The sequence below is a fragment of the Myotis lucifugus genome, unplaced genomic scaffold, assembly GCF_000147115.1.
Source record: "Myotis lucifugus unplaced genomic scaffold, Myoluc2.0 scaffold_38, whole genome shotgun sequence".
Lineage (NCBI taxonomy): Eukaryota > Metazoa > Chordata > Mammalia > Chiroptera > Vespertilionidae > Myotis > Myotis lucifugus.
In genome coordinates this window covers 8,646,145-8,662,263 of record NW_005871086.1, presented here as the reverse complement: position 1 = coordinate 8,662,263, position 16,119 = coordinate 8,646,145, and the positions used below count along the sequence as shown (strand labels likewise).

Genomic DNA, 16,119 nt, shown 5'->3' with positions numbered 1-16,119 from the left:
AAACAATAAAAAAGGACCAAGAAACCGTGCACTGGATTCCTACATTTCATCTTTCTCAAATGCACCCGCTACACCCAAGGCCTGACTGTGGAGCCGGAGTCTGAGCTCCCAGCCCAAGGGGCAGCGACGTGTCATTACAAGCCTCAGGCAGCCCCTGCTGACGAGATGAGGAGCAGCTGCAGCCATAATAACGGGAGCGAAGCTGGAAAGAAGCCGCCAGCCTCGCCATCGTAGCGCTACGAGGCTCCACCGCGCCTCCCACACTCGGGGCCCGGCCGTAGTCATCACGCTCAGGGGGACCAAGATGGCGCCGGCCCCGCCGCCGCCGGCACGCCGCGGGGGGTGGGGTGGGGGCGGGGCCGGGCGCGTCACGTGACCCGGGGCCGCGCGCCCCCAGCAGCTCCGGGCGCTCTCCGGGAGTCCGGCGGCCGCGCAGACGGTGCCCTGCCCCTGTGGGGGCGACCTCGCTGGTGCCCGCGCGGCGGAGAGGCTCTCCCCCAGCCGCCGAGGGCCGGAGCGGGGTCGCGAAAGGGGGCGCTGTGCCGTGCAGAGGCAAAAGGGCGGTGGGACGGGTTCCCTGCAGCCGGCGCCGAGGCGGGTGTGGGTGGAGGTGGAGGTTGGGGGAGACCGCGCGAGAGTCCCGGGGGGACCGCCAGGTGCCGAGGGCGAGGCAATCGGGGGAGATTCAGGGCATTCTGCCCGGGCCGTGGGCGCCGTCGGGAAGTCGGGGTTCCCCTCGAGGCTTCGGCCACTTGGCTTGGGCTTTCCGCAGGTTTCCCATCGCCATCCAGCCTCGAAGCCGGCAGGACTGAAAAACGGCTCCGGCCAAATTGTCTCTTCCCGCTAAGGAGGGGGGCTGAGCCCGCAGCCGAGGGGACTCGCGAGGGATGCCCCGACCCTCGGGGGCGTGCAAGGAGCAGAGGCTGGAGTGCGCGGCGAGAGCGGAGAGTTCCCTCCTGTGGCCACCAAATGCCTCCCTGAGTGGCTCGCTCTCCGCCGAGTGGGCTGGGCTGCGCTGACCCCCCGGGAAGAGGGTCGGGCCACGCTCGGCGGGTTCTGACCGCGCCGCCCTCCTGTGGGTGCTGACGGGACCCACGAGGGAACGGGCATGGGGCGCCGCCTCGCCTTCCTCCCTCCCCGCCTCCTAGGCGCCGGGGCTGGCGATGTGGAGTCGTGAGGGGACCCGAGGCTGCCCCGGGTTCTCCAGGACTCCGCCCGGCACCCGCGCGCCCCTCTGCGCCCGGGGCAGGAGAGGCTGACGCGGGGCTGCAGGTGGGCTTGCGGGCGGCGAGCAGAGCCGGAGCCCCGGCCTCGCCATGGGGCACAACGGCAGCTGGGTCTCCCGGAACGCCAGCGAGCCGCGCAACGCGTCGGGCGCCGAGGCGGCGGGCGCCAACCGCAGCAGCGCTCTCGGGGAGCTGGGCGAGGCGCAGCTGTACCGCCACTTCACCACCACCGTGCAGGTCGTCATCTTCATAGGCTCGCTGCTCGGTAAGCCGTCCGCCGGGGCGCCTCCCGCCGGCTTGGCCCGAGGGCACAGGCACGCATCCGGTCCCCATAGGCCGAGTGCAGATAGTGGAAGGAGGTTGAAGAAGGTCGGGGTAACTGCGGGGAACTTCAGCAGGCACGGTCCACTGCGGGGAACTTCAGCAGGTCCCGTGGGGCTTTCTCCCGGCCGAGGACCGTGCCTGGTGCCGGCGGAGGTCAGCCTCCCCCAGGCCGCCCTTGCGGAACGCTTCGGGATGCGCGCAGGGTCGGGATGGGCGCGGGGTCGGGATGCGCGCAGGGTCGGGATGCGCGCAGGGTCGGGATGCGCGCAGGGTCGGGATGGGCGCAGGATCGTGCCCAGCATTTCTTACTTCAGTGGTTCTCAACCTTGGCTGCACATTAGAATCACCTGGGCCTCCGGAGGCCCAGAAGTCAGGATTTTAAAAAGATTCCCAGGTGATTCTAATGTGCAGCCAAGGTGGAGAACCACTGTCTTACTTTTCGAGTGCCGGCCGCGGAGCGCTGCCCCGAGCTCTTGTTTACAAATAGCGGGGAACAAGGCTTCTGTTTGGTTGCTGATGACGGATGTGTTTTCCGCTCTCATCTATTCCCTATATGCAAAATTATTTTCAAAGAGCCGTATTTTGCGCGTTTTATGGCTGGCTTCTTCGGAACATCGACCTGCTGGTAAACAACCCGGTGGAGTTCAACTTTGTTGCCTTCAGATATTGTTGAACACCAAAACAAAACAAACCTCAGTCTATTTCTCTACCTGTGTTTTGTTTGAAGTATAGAATAAAGACAGGATAAAAAAACACAAAACACCACATTCAACAGGTTTAGTTATACTTGTTGGGAGAAGGAAACGCCACTGAATTGAAATAAGTAAAAAACAAAAACAAAAACGTGAGTCTCCTGGTGTGAGAGTTATCAGCACTTCTGGTAGCGACTCCTTTAAGTAATAAATGATACTATCAGTATTCAGTTTTTGTTGAAGCTTCTTGAACATGTTGTAAATATGTGGCTTCCCTTCAAATGCAAATTCTCTGATGTGGCATTTATAATGATGTAAAAAGATTGTGAGTATGTGTGATTTTTATGGATTTTTATTTTTATAGATTACTTATTTGTAGACTGTTATGAATTTCCATGGAAACCAAAATAACTGACATAAAAAAGGCAATGGAAGAATTTTAAGTGTTTGAAATTTCCCTTAATAATTTCTCTGATTGTCATCCTCCTGTCCTATCATAATATTTGTCTTCTACTTTTTGTCATGAGAGCATTTTCAGGAGTAGACCTCAATGTGACTATGCCTAGGTGAGTGTGTGTGTGTGTTAAAATGTGTTTTTATGAATGCCCTTATTTCATCTCTTTCCACATGGCACTATGGCATGCAAAAACTGCTTTTGTGGCTATCTCTAAACAGGAGACTTGATTTTCCCCTTGATCTTGGTTATCTCTGACTTGGCCTAGGGGGACATATTTTCACCGCTCCACATTACTTGGGTCCTCCTAAGAGAATTTCACTTGTTCCTTTTTATATTCAGAAAAAAAGAATAAATATGTTTAAATGTCTAGAAATCAAAGATCAGAGAACTTGTGCAAAAGTGAAAGGCATTTGTGGTTTCCTTAAAAGCTTAGCTAAACATAGCCCTGTGTACTTGTTACTTACTGGTATTCTTGATTCATTGTTCTCTGAGGATTTGATGCATACAAACATATCTATGTAATTGAATCTTCCTGGTAAAGACAGTTGAGGCTCAGAGCTTAAGTTCCAAAGTCATGTACAATCAGTTACAAGGCAAGTAAACTTGGCAAGTATGGTTTTATGAAGCTCAAAATATTAGGAAAAAGGCACATATTAGGAATAAAAAAATTTATCATGGAAGAATCTATAAGGTTGAAAAGTAAATGGAGGATGGAATAGTATCTAGGATAGTATATGACTCTAATTTAATTTACTTGTTTTTCCCTGTCCCGTAGTGTAGATGAATGAGCCCTTCTTTTTTTTTCTTTAAATAAATTCAAATATACTTCCTTTATTCTCTAGAATTTTTCATTGAGATGTCCAGAGGCCCTCTATTGTTTGAAAATAATTCTGTGGGGAAAGGGGGAATTTTTCCCCTCATTTCCTTCATAGTACTTCTGGCTGGTCTAATCAAATTGACATGAGACACATTAACAGGACTAAATACCCAAATTTATTATGTATGTACATACAACGGTTCTGTAAGAATAAGGGAGCTGAGGACAGATCAGGCAATTGGGGCGATGTGCTGTCTTAAACTGAAGAGAAAGGAAGTAGTGATTTGGACTTCAAAGGAAGGAAGCTGAAGAGAACTGAAGGATGTTGATTTCCAATGATGGTCCCTTCATGTAGGTAGACATTACCTGTGGACACTTTATGAAATTCAGAGGGCCTTTATTTATTTACTAGAGGCCCAGTGCACAAAATTCATGCATGGGTAGAGTCCCTAGGCCTGGACGGCAATCAGGGCTAATCAGGTTTGCCGGCCTTTCTGCCTCCTCCTTCCCTTGCTCCCTCAGCTCCCTGCCTCTGCTGCTGGTCGCCCGCCATGTTCCATGCTGCCCCCTGGTGGTCAGCACACATCATAGCAAGCGATCAAACTCCCAGTCTCCCAAACTCCCAAGGGGACAATTTGCATATTAGCCTTTTATTATATAGGATTTTTTTGTTAATCCTCACCCGAGAATATTTTTCCATTGATTTTTAGAGAGAGTGGAAGGAAGGGGGCACACATCCCTATTGGGGCTGGGAATCGAGCCTGTAACCGAGGTACATGCCCTTGACCGGAATCTACCCTGGGACCCTTCAGTCCATGGTCCAATGCTCTATCCACTGAGCAGAATTGACTAAGGCCACAGAGGGTTTTTAATGAGCAAGGACAAGGAGAGTTTTGCTAATGGCAGATGGATGCTTCCTGTGCAATGTTAGGTACCCTTGACTTACCTGCCAACATGGTTACTACCAATCAGCCTTACACTTATGCTGGGGTTTATACTTTATAACATATACCACATTATTCAGTTATAATAACATCCTATATAATAAAAGGGTAATATGCAAATTGACCCTAACAGCAGAACGACTGGGAATGACTGGTCACTATGACACACACTGACCACCAGGGGGCAGACGCTCAATGCAGGAGCTGCCCCCTGGTGGTCAGTGTGTTCTCACAGGGGGAGCTCTGCTCAGCCACAAGCCAGGCTGACGGCTGCCAGCACAGCGGTGGTGGTGGGAGCCTCTCCTGCCTCCTCAGCAGTGCTAAGGATGTCCGACTGCAGCTTAGGCCTGCTCCCTGCTGGCAAGTGGACATCCCCCACGGGCTCCCAGGCTGCCAGAGGATGTCTGACTGCCAGCTTAGGCCCAGTCCCCCGGGGAGCAGGCATAAGCCAGCAGGTGGACATCCCCTGAGGGGTCCCAGACTGCAAGAGGGCACAGGCTGGGCTGAGGGACCCCCCCCCCCCGAGTGCACAAATTTTTGTGCACCAGGCCTCTAGTCTATATAATAAAAGCCCAGCGACCAGAACGGTGCAATGACTGAAACGACCAGACCAACCAGTCGCTATGATGTGCACTGCGGCGGCCAACCAGCCCAGTCCAGGCACCGATTGGTCCCCTCCAACCTCCCACGGTCCCTCCCCCTGGCTGGTCCTGCCCCTGATCAGCCCCCCCTGACCCTGATCGGGGGTGGGGCCAGCCAGCCAACCACCCACGGCCCCTCCCCTGGCTGGCCCCCCCCAAAGGCCCCAATTTGGGGGCTGGCTGGCCAACCTCCCGAGGTCCTTTTCGCGGCCGGCCGGCATCCCCGCCCCCCATAGGCCTCGATCACTGGCCAGGCCAAGGGACCCCACCCATGCGTGAATTTGTGCACAGGACCTCTAGTCTATCTATATATATAAAAGCCTAACTGACCGTTACAACTGAATGACTGGAATGACTGGTTGACCAGTTGCTATGATGCGCACTGACCACCAGGGGGCGGACGCTCAATGTAGGAGCTGCCCAACCTCCCCTGGTCCCTCCCCACGGCCGGCCGGCCAGCCAACCTCCCGCAGTCCCTCCCCCTGTCCTTCCCCCCGGCTAGCAGGCCCCAGTCGGCCCGGCCCTGATTGGCCCGATCCCGATCAGCCCTGGCCAGGCCTAGGGACCCACCCGTGCACGAATTCAGGCACTGGGCCTCTAGTTATGAAATAATTTAGGGAAATTTTCTGTTTTTATTTTATAGCACACCCTTTTCCCCCAAACAGCACAGCTTTTCCCAAACAAGTGCAGATTCACTGATCAGCCTCCCTTCCAGTACTCATCAGATTTTTCAGTTGCAAACAACAGAGCCTATTGTCAAAAGAAGACACAGCTACAAAAACATTTAATAAAAACATTTTACTTGTTGAGATGAACTGCAAGGAGTTCAGGATTTGCTTGTCAAATATAAAACAAGCATTTAAAAGAAAGCCACTGCGAGATTACCAAGTTTACAGTTACTATGTTTATTGTGGGGAAAAAGTAGTATTTAAATCACATTAGTGTTATAACCTCAAAGATTGTGTCATATCTTCAGCTATCAGCATTGCAAAAGTCAATAAAGTTAGAAAACAATAAAGTTCTTATTAGGAGTCAGTAACTTACAGAAAAGGCTCAAGATTTCATTTATTGTGAGGAGAAACATCTATTGGCTACCTATTCCATGCCCCCTACTGGGGATCGGGCCTGCAACCCAGGCATGGGCCCTGACTGAGAATCGAACCGTGACCTCCAGGTTCATAGGTCAACACTCAACCATTGAGCCACACCAGCTGAGCCTGGGTCTTTTTAATGTGTCTTTATTTTGGGGGAAGAGAGGGGCTCAGAGACCAAGTGTTTGTTGTTTTTTTTCCTGACTGTGGGACATAATGTGCATCTTTTTCCATATTGCAGCAGGGCAAGGTTTTACTTCTACACTAAGTTTTACTTCTACACCAAACTAGACAGTTTATGAAGAAAGAAATTTATTATTTGTTATTAGGTTGCTTTCAGAATTTATGGGAGAGCCTGGATGTCACAGAGCTAGGGACAGAGTCAAGAAATATGTGCAATCATGCCACTGGCTCTAACAGAAATCATGAAGCTGCTGTCATGTCCCACCAGTGAAGTGAGGGAGTAGACTCCAGAACCCTAGGACACAGCTGTCCTAGAAGCAGCAACGGCATCTGTCATCTCCCTGCATTTACAAGAAAACTTGATGATTGCACTCAGCCAACACGTCACCTTAATCATGTCCGCTCTCTTAGGGAACAGCTGCTGGGCAGAACCTAGATCATGAACCTGCACCCTAACTGCAAGGCTGTCTGATAAGTAATATTTTTAGCTTTCCAGCCTGTGTAGCAGAGGGTAGCAGGTGGTTGAAGATTGTGGAATGAATAGTGATTCAAACTGTAGTCTACCTCATGTGGTTCCTTATATGACTGCCCCACACAGTGCTCTGTATAACCCCACTCCCACCCCGAGAGATGGGGTAGGCACATGATCTAGACCAGTGGTCGGCAAACTCATTAGTCAGCAGAGCCAAATATCAACAGTACTTCTTCAAAATAGACTCGCCCAGGCCGAAAACCGACTTCTGTGCATGGGCCACGAAGTTTCAATCGCACTGTATGTGCGCCCGTACGTGGTATTTTGTGGAAGAGCCACACTCAAGGGGCCAAAGAGCGCATGTGGCTGGTGAGCCGCAGTTTGCCGACCACGGAGACCTTGCTGGTCCCAGGATTCTGTTTCCTGTCCTCAGTGATTAGTCCAGGGATGGTCATAGGATCCAGGCTTGGTCAAAGTCCTTGACAGAGATGCTGGTAGAGAAGCCCTATTTTTCCAAAGGGGCTGCTAAGAAATGATAAAGGAAGCCAGGAGCCGTGAGCCGTCTGCTTAGCAGAGAATAAGGGCAGAGAGAGAAGCAGAGGTGAGAGTGAGAGAAAGCAGGAGATGTGGGAGAGGGAGAGAGAAACCATCCTGATGGTATTGTTTGAGAGGTCCTGAGCCTGTATTTTCTAATTAGGTGAACCCAAAACCCCCAAACCTCCTTTTTGACTTAAATTTGTGTGAGTTGAGTTCCTGTCACACAACAGAAATATCCGGAGTGATATACTGTGTGTATGCGTGTGTGTGTGTGTGTGTGTGTGTGTGTGTGTGTATGTATATATATATATATATCACGTTCAAAGGCTGTTAAATCACTTCTGTCGTGGTAAACAACCTGCTTCCCTATTTATAATGGTCTGGCCCTCTAGCAACTTCAGCTCGAAATTGTAGCTAATTTGCCTACAAACATCAGGTGGTTATAATAATCTGGCCACTCTGTGTGTGTGTGTGTGTGTGTGTGTGTGTGTGTGTGTATTTTAGTATTTTTTGTCCTCCATTTAGATAAACAAGTTAGATAGGGCCTTATGCAATGGAAGTCTGATGCCCAGGAATGAAAAGCAGCTGAAACCCAGAACCCCAAGAATTGAACAGAAGCTAGAGGCAAGCTGGTAACTGGAGAGGTGCTCACGGACACTGAAGAGGACTGTAAGTCTGGCTGTGCAAAAGGTCAGGAGTGGAAGGTCATACTCAGGCCCAGGAATGTAAGGGAGGTTAACCACCATAGGGTTGTCAAAGGCCTGTGCAGTACAGGGCCCAGAGGAGGGTGTCCTGGATTAGAAAACACTGGCAACTCTCTTGAATCAGTATATAGCCTCTGATACTTTTTCTCTCTAAGGAAACATCCTTTTAAAATTTATCAAGAGTCATTTACACATAAATAGTTGTTCAAGGTTAATTAATATGAAAACTTAGTAACAACAAAAAAATTGAGCTGTGTTAGAAAAGGGAAATATTGCTATTGTTAAATGTAGCTTCCCAGGGGATGATGATCTCAACAGTCTTTGGGTCATAAGCTGGTTTCCACTTTGCTGAGTGTTTATAAGAGCTCACGAGGAGGTCACCAGGTAACAACCCTCACCACAGTCAGTTGTGTGGTGTGGATTAAGTCCAGACAGCTGTCAGGTATGTGGTTAGGGAATGAGCTGCTCATTGTTTTCTGCTTCAGATTCCACCATGGCCAGTGTCCATCTCTCAGGATGGTCTAAGCAGAATATTTCTGGGTGTATGGGGGGCGGGGGAGGGCGGAGATGTATATGTGTATCCTCAGCTGGTCCAAACCCAGGGCACGAGCTTTGTCAGTACAAGGTCCAGGCATCCAAGTACAGGAAAAACCTGGGCCAGACTCATGTGGGCTTTGTCATGTTAAATAGCCAGTGCTTAGGTAGAATGCACTAAGCAAGTGGTGAAAGGTGGAGAGGAGAAAAGCAGAGATATCCCCTGGAGCTTCGAAACCATTCCATTCCTTTAACATGTCTCGTTCAGTACCACTAAAGGCCATTGTTCTCATGGTTCTCTCTGCCCTGGAATGTTCTCTAGATGCTTCTTGTGGCTGGCTTGTGTTCATCCTTTCAATTGCAGCTCAGATGTCACTTTCTCCAAGACAGTTTATCTAAAGTAGTCCCCCTTCCACTTCTATCACATCTTCCTGGTTATTTCCTCTATAGTAGTTATAATCCCAGCTATTACCTTGTTTATTTGGTGTTCTGCCCTTCTCCATAAAATGCAGAGCCATGGGGACAGAGACTTTGTCTCATGCAGTGCTGTGTCCCCAGCATCTAGAACAGGGCCAGGCATATAGTTAGTGCTCAGTAAGTATTGATTGATGGAATGAAATACTTGGGGGGAACAAAATAGAACAATTGATTAAGTAGAACAATTAATTAAATCTTGATTTGTATAAGGCTTAAGAGCTTTCTGGAAATGAGCGTGAATTTTGCCTACAGCCAGGATTCAGACACGTCATTCATAGCCAGCAGCCTAGAGCATTGTTGACAAAAGCCAGATATCTGGAGCAACAGCTGGTCTCTTGATAGGAAATCCACAAGGACAGAAACTATAGCCTGACTTAAGTTAGAGTGAGCCTATGAAATGAGACAGGCAACATTTTGAACCCAGTAACGAATGGGGATGCTTTTAGAGGCTTTTGGATCCTAGGCAAAGTCAATTATTGCTAGAAGCAGCCTGGGGGCATGACCCTGCCTATGGGATAGTAGCTGAGTGGCAGTGTTGTCATCAGGGAGCTCCAGGTGGCATTTGGCTGCCTATCCTGAGACAGATGGATCCTAAATGTGTGAGATCAGAGTGGTGCCCTTGAGTTTCTATCCTGGAAGCTCAGTGGTGGAAGTAGGGATGTTGAATGAGGTCTGAAAACAACAAACAGAATATTTTAATTGTGCCTCCTAAAAGATATGTAAAAGTCCTACCCCAGTACTTCAGAATATGACCTTATTTGGAACTAGAGTCCTTGCAGATAATTTACTTACTAGTAAGATGAGGTCATACCGGTGTAGGGTGAGTTCTTAACCCAATGACTGATATCCTTATAAGATGGCCAGTAAAGATAGAGACACACAGGGAGGACACTATGTTATGAGGGCAGAGGTTGGAGTTATGCAGCTGTAAGCCAAGGAATACCAAGGATTGCTGGCAAACCACCAAAAGCTTGGAAGAGTCAAGGAAGGATTCCTCTACAGGTTTCAGAGGAAGCATGGCCCTTCAACACCTTGATTTCGGACTTCTAGTTTTCATAACTATGAGACATAAATTTCTGTTGTTTTAAGCACCCTGTTTGTGGTACTTTGTCATGGCAGTCCTAGTAAACTAATACACTAACACAGTCAACAAATACAGTGTGTCCCCAAAAATGTATACACACTTTAGCAGCTGATAGCTCAATTTTGAAAATGAAATGTATTTTAATGAACACTGCCTTTATAATTATTCAAAGTGTGTGTATGCATTTTGGGGGGACAACCCTATATTAGGTTGAAAACCCTGGGTTTTGCACAACCAAATGCAGTAGGTTTTACAAAAGATTCAAAGCATCTTCAGCTGATAGAACGCAAATCAGTGTAATAGAGGCTGATCATCACTTGTTCAATCCACTGGTGTACACACAGCTTTTAGCACCCTTTAAAAAATTACACTTTTTGTTTTGTGATAACTGTAGATTCACATGCTATTGTAAGAAAGAATAAAGAGATATGCTGTGTATCTGTTCCCCAGTTTCCCCTAATAGTACATGTGGCACCTGGTAGGTCTGATGGGTACAGTGTCATAACCAGGATATTGACATTTCTATCACCACAAGGAGTCCTCTTGTTGCCCTTATACAACCACATCTACTTTCCTCTCACACCCACCCCCTTCTCAACTCTTGGCAATCACTAATCTCATCTCTATTCCTATAATTTTGTCATTTCACAGACCATTATATAAATGGAATAGCATAGTGTGTAACCTTTTGGGATTTTTTTTTGTCCAAATAATTTCCTGGAGATTCATCCAGATAGTTGCGTATATCCATGTTCATTCCTTTTTATTTCAGTTTCATTAAATGACCTTCTCGAATGAAAGTATGGATAATTCCATGGCTTCTCTGGTTATTCTTCAGTCATGAAATGCTCTCAGTTTAATGTAGTAGTCACCCCTTATCTGCAGTTTCAATTTCCAGGTTTCAGTTACCCTTGGTCAATTACCACCCAAAAATACAAAATGGAAAATTCCAGAGTAAGCAGTTAATAATTTTTAAACTATGTGCTGTTCTGAGTAGCTTGATGAAATCTTTTGATGTCCTGCTATGTCCCACCTGGGATGTGAATCATCCCTTTATCCTTTGTCCAGCAGCTCTGTGCTGTAATCCCCACTTTTTACTCACTCAGTAGCCCTCTTGGTTAGGAGATAGATTATCTTGGTATTGCAGTGCTTGTGTTCAAGTAATCCTTTTTTTACTTAATAATGCTATATTTATATAACTTTTACTATGCATATTGTTATAATTGTTCTATTTTATTGGTTATTATTGTGAATCTCTTACTGTGTCTAATTTATAAATTAAACTATCGTAGGCATGCATGTATAGGAAAAGATGTAGTATATATAGGGTCTGGTGCTATTCATGGTTTCAGGCATCCACTGGGCGTCTTGGAACATATCACCCACAGTTAAAGGGGGATTACTATACATAATATGTGCAGTCTGATGAAGGAGTCAAAGCACCAGACTTGATTGAAAATGAAAACTTCTCCCCTCCACACAATCCCCAGTCCAGGCCTGTTCCCTAGGAGAAGCTTGAAGTTGGGCAAGATAGTCTGGTTGGCTTCCTTTCCCATCTTCAGCTTCTGGCCAAGGTTTCCTGGCCTTCCAGGGTGGAGCTAAGGTGGAGGAAGGAGATGGAGGGCTCGGAAATGCTGTACAGACTGATCCTATTGTAAGTGGCTTCAAGCTTGATGGTGGTGCTCTCCTATATTCTTGGTTAGTGGCTTACTTTGCCCTCAGCCCATGAATGCTGCTGGACCTCCAGCTTCTCCTTGCAGAGGGATGTTTGCTCCTGCAGGTGACCTTTTAGACAAGCCCTGACGCGACCTCCTGCCATTGGCCCACACCCAGTGCAAGGGAACACGCACACATCCTTGACTGGTAAATTCTGGGAGTACTGGCTGCCTGCTCTGGCCTCTTCTTTGAGCAGCTCATCAGCCCATCTCTTGCCCTTTCGGTTTCTCAGAGCCAAAATTCACTGTGAACTCAATTGCTAGGGGCTACACATCAAGCTGTCTGCATGGGCTTGTTGGTGCCCCCTTACTAGGCTTGAATGAAAAGATAACACCTCTCCATTCTTGCCTGTGTGGGTAGGACACAGTGTCTACCCACAGGTCTCTGTATATTCTTTTATATCCTCCAGGTGGGTGAGGGTGAGGGTATTATAACCACTTGATCAAACTTTGAAAAATTTGCATCTTGATCTGACACCTTACTTTGGTGTACTCAATCTGTTGTATCTTGTTGCAACCAGTGACAAAATAGTGAGTTAGATTAGAACCACGTTTTTTCTACTTTGCACTTATGACATAATTTTGTTCAGATTCTGCACATGCCTCTTGACTTCAGCAATTGCTTTTGCTAGAAGCATTTTGGAGGTACCTCATAGACTTTTCCAGGGCCCATCGTCACTTCTAAGCTGTGTGAACGAGCCACAACATCTTTTTTAAAACTCATGTGTGATGTGACCACTGAAATTTCAACCTGAGCCACAAGTAACCATTCTGATCTTTTAAAAATATATTTATTTATTTGAGAGACAGAGAGAAACATTGATTTGTTGTTCTGCTTATTGATGCCTTCATTGGTTGCTTTTTGTGTGTGCCCTGATTGGGAATCGAACAACCAGGGCACCACTCGGATTTCTTGAGGGGAAGTTTTTTCTATTTGTCTCATTACTATTCACAAACACCATGACATAATCATTCATGGATTGTTTTTTTAAAAAAATTTTTATTGATATTTAGAGAGAGAGGAAGGGAGAGGGAGAGAGAAAGAGAAACATCAATGTAAGAGAAACATCAATCAGCCGTCTCCTACATGCCCCCCACCCGGGATGGAGCCTGCAACCCCGGGCATGTGCCCTGACTGGGAATTGAACCAGCAACCTTTTGGTGTATTGGATGATGCCTAACCAACTGAGTCATGCCAGCTGGGCCATTTATGGCTTTTAAATAAGATATAAAATTTGCAGTTGTGAGTTTATACTCTCAGGAATGATGAATGATACAGTTGCCTCCTTTTTTACTTATTCTCTCAGATGACATTTATAAGAAGCCCAAAGTAATGTTGATTGAAGTAATCTTAGATAATTGTGCCTTCTCCAAACAAAATTCCAAATAAGTTATTACTTGTTTCAAATAAAGTAATTGAGAGAATGCCTTGCATTAAGAGTGACTTTGTATTTTCTGAGCAAGAATGTTTGAGGACACGTCTACCTCATGTTAGGGGTATATGATATTTACTCTCTGGTTCCCTCGGCATCCCTGTGTGTGCTCATTTGCACCTTTAATTACAGCTCCTTTTTGCTGGGGCCACCCGTGCAGTTTCCTAGGACAAGAAACACTTCCAAAGGCTGCTAAATGGAAAGGAAAGAATGACTCTCTGAAGTCAACGTGAGTGTGAATTTAATTTCCAGGAACATAGAGTTCAAGCGAGACTCAAGCAGAGGCAAAGTAATCAAATTTCAGTTTCCAGACCCTTTCATTGATTGATGAGAATAGCACCTTTTGTATTTGTCCTGTTGTTTCTGTGGCCTTCTCCCAAGGCTGCAGATCTTTAGCAACGATGATTCTACAAATTATCAGAAGCCCTAAAATGACGTTTTCTGCCTCTGCCACATAAAAGACGGCAATAGGGACTAGCAGGTTAACTGCCTGTTTCTCAGCGGGATGCTGTTGTTAAGATTGGACAGGACTTTTTGCCAAATAATTTTTATTGTAACAAATCAGTGGGCTCTAGCTGGTAAAGGTCACAGCAAGCTCTTAGGAAGGGTAGATTCTAGCCTGGCCCTGCTGTAGAGTAGTGGGCTGGTTGACTGTTGGTAAATCACTTTTCCTCACTTTGTGACTGTAATTGCGAGGCACAGATTCTTAAACTTAGTGTTCATAAAAATCATCTGTTAAAAATGCACATGCCTGAATTCCACAATAGAAATTTTCTTTCTGTGGGTTTGTCGTGGGGTTTGGAGTCTATATTTTTAGTGAATGTGCATGTGATTTCGATGCAGGTGAGTCACACTTTAACATTGACCTAAGGGATGCCAGCATTCTCTTCTTTTTTTTTCTTTTTAAAATATATTTTTCCATTGATTTTTTAAAAGAGAGAGTGGAAGGAAGGGGGAGAGAGAGAAAAAAACATCGATAGGTTGCCTTGTAGATGGAGCCTGCCACTGAGGTACGTGCCCTTGACCGGAATTAACCCCGAGACCCTTCAGTCCAAGGGCCAATGCTCTAACCCAGCCGTGGGCAAACTACGGCCCGCGGGCCGGATCCGGCCCGTTTGAAATGAATAAAACTAAAAAAAAAAAAAGACCGTAAACTTTTATGTAATGATGTTTACTTTGAATTTATATTAGTTCACACAAGCACTCCATCCATGCTTTTGTTCCGGCCCTCCGGTCCAGTTTAAGAACCCATTGTGGCCCTCGAGTCAAAAAGTTTGCCCACCCCTGCTCTAACCACTGAGACAAACCGGCTAGGGCCCTGCTGATTTCTTAGTGTCTGTGGAGATGACAAGCGGGCATCTTCCAGGGAATCAAGTAATGAGGGTGTATGTTAGGAGGAGGGAAGGGAGAAGACTGGTTATTTAAGGTAAGTGCTCAAGTCATTGCTCAAGCATTGCCTTCAGGCAACTTATTCTTGTATGTAGCGAGAGTGGTTGGGATGGGGAAAAAGTAGGAATTTAATTTTGGAGTTATTGGTACCAGTTCTACCCATCTTTTAATAGCTGGTGTTGTTTAAGGCTGAAGGTTATATGAGACTAAGAATGATTAGTCAGGGCCTCCCTCTTCTCAAAACTGACTTAGAAAATTGCTTCACAATTTTGTTAATGTAATAACCTAATTTCCTAATTCTTCCCCTGTCAACTATCTCTATCTCAATCCTTATCCTGTAAGTAATAGCTAAATTATTTATTCAAAAAGGCACGGGGGGTGGTTTCTGATGGTTGCCTTTTGAGCTATATTCTTTTATAAAAGGAGTGGTGAGTTTTGTGACTACTCCCCCTTATCTTTAGGTCCTCCTTCTCTACCTTTCAATCTAATATCTCATTATGGAGCTTCATCTGGAATACTTGACTGTCAGAAACATGATGGAACTGCCTGAAGCTACATAAATTGGAAAACACTAAGTCATCTTTCTACTTGATTTCTGCAGAATTTGTTAAAAATCACAGCATTTTATTGAAATTGAAATAAAAATTTTGGCAGTGTGTACCATCTGACAGGGACTGGTCACATACCACTCCTACTGTTTGGGGTCCCTCTCAGTCATTTGGGTGTTCCACTTTCTTCTGGGACTTCTTGATACCTCAATAATTGTGGCCTCGAAATTCCACCCACTTGCCACTAGTATGGACTTCCCAGTGTCCCTGAGATGTTTAAAGCCCAAACGTGTCCTCCAAATATCCAGTATGTATGCAGTGACCCTCCCAAACTAAGAAACTAAGTCTTTATCAAGAGAATCACAAGCAGTGTAGATATAGAAACACACATAAGGTAGTCAAGGATCATTTTCAGCTTGACACAGGGATCAGAACAGAGGGGGCAAGTAGGCGATCAGAAGGACCAATTAAAGGCTATTTGGTTTTGGGAACAGATGTGCCTGATTAGCATGCAAATATCATTAGAATATGAACAAGGGAGAATGTGGGCAGCTTTAAAAGTACACTCCACTTCAATTTGGCCTGCTTATTAGGCCTTCTGATTGTTAATATCAGGCATCCTTAATTTTGACTATGGGGTCTTTGTGTACTATCTGAAGTTATAGAATGCAAAAGCTGGTTTAAATCTCCGCTGCCCCCTTTTAATCTTAACAGTCTTGTGTTGTTGGAGAGTTTGGCATGCAGGTTGAACTGAACTTACATATTATCCTATTGATTTCATGTTAACGTCAATATGTTGAGTCATATTGAATTAAGCATCTACTAAAACTCCTAAGGCTTTATTTCATGTA

General features: G+C 46.4%; 1 protein-coding gene across 1 annotated transcript in view; it reads left to right on the top strand.

Annotated features, from left to right (window-relative positions):
• Positions 1-1,316: 1,316 nt before the first annotated feature.
• Positions 1,317-16,119, top strand: part of GPR176 (G protein-coupled receptor 176) — a 75,665-nt gene continuing 60,862 nt past the window's right edge. Inside the window, exon 1 of the mRNA XM_006087509.3 lies at positions 1,317-1,491. Within this exon, the coding sequence (XP_006087571.1) occupies positions 1,317-1,491 (175 nt within the window). The remainder of the gene's footprint in view (positions 1,492-16,119) is intronic.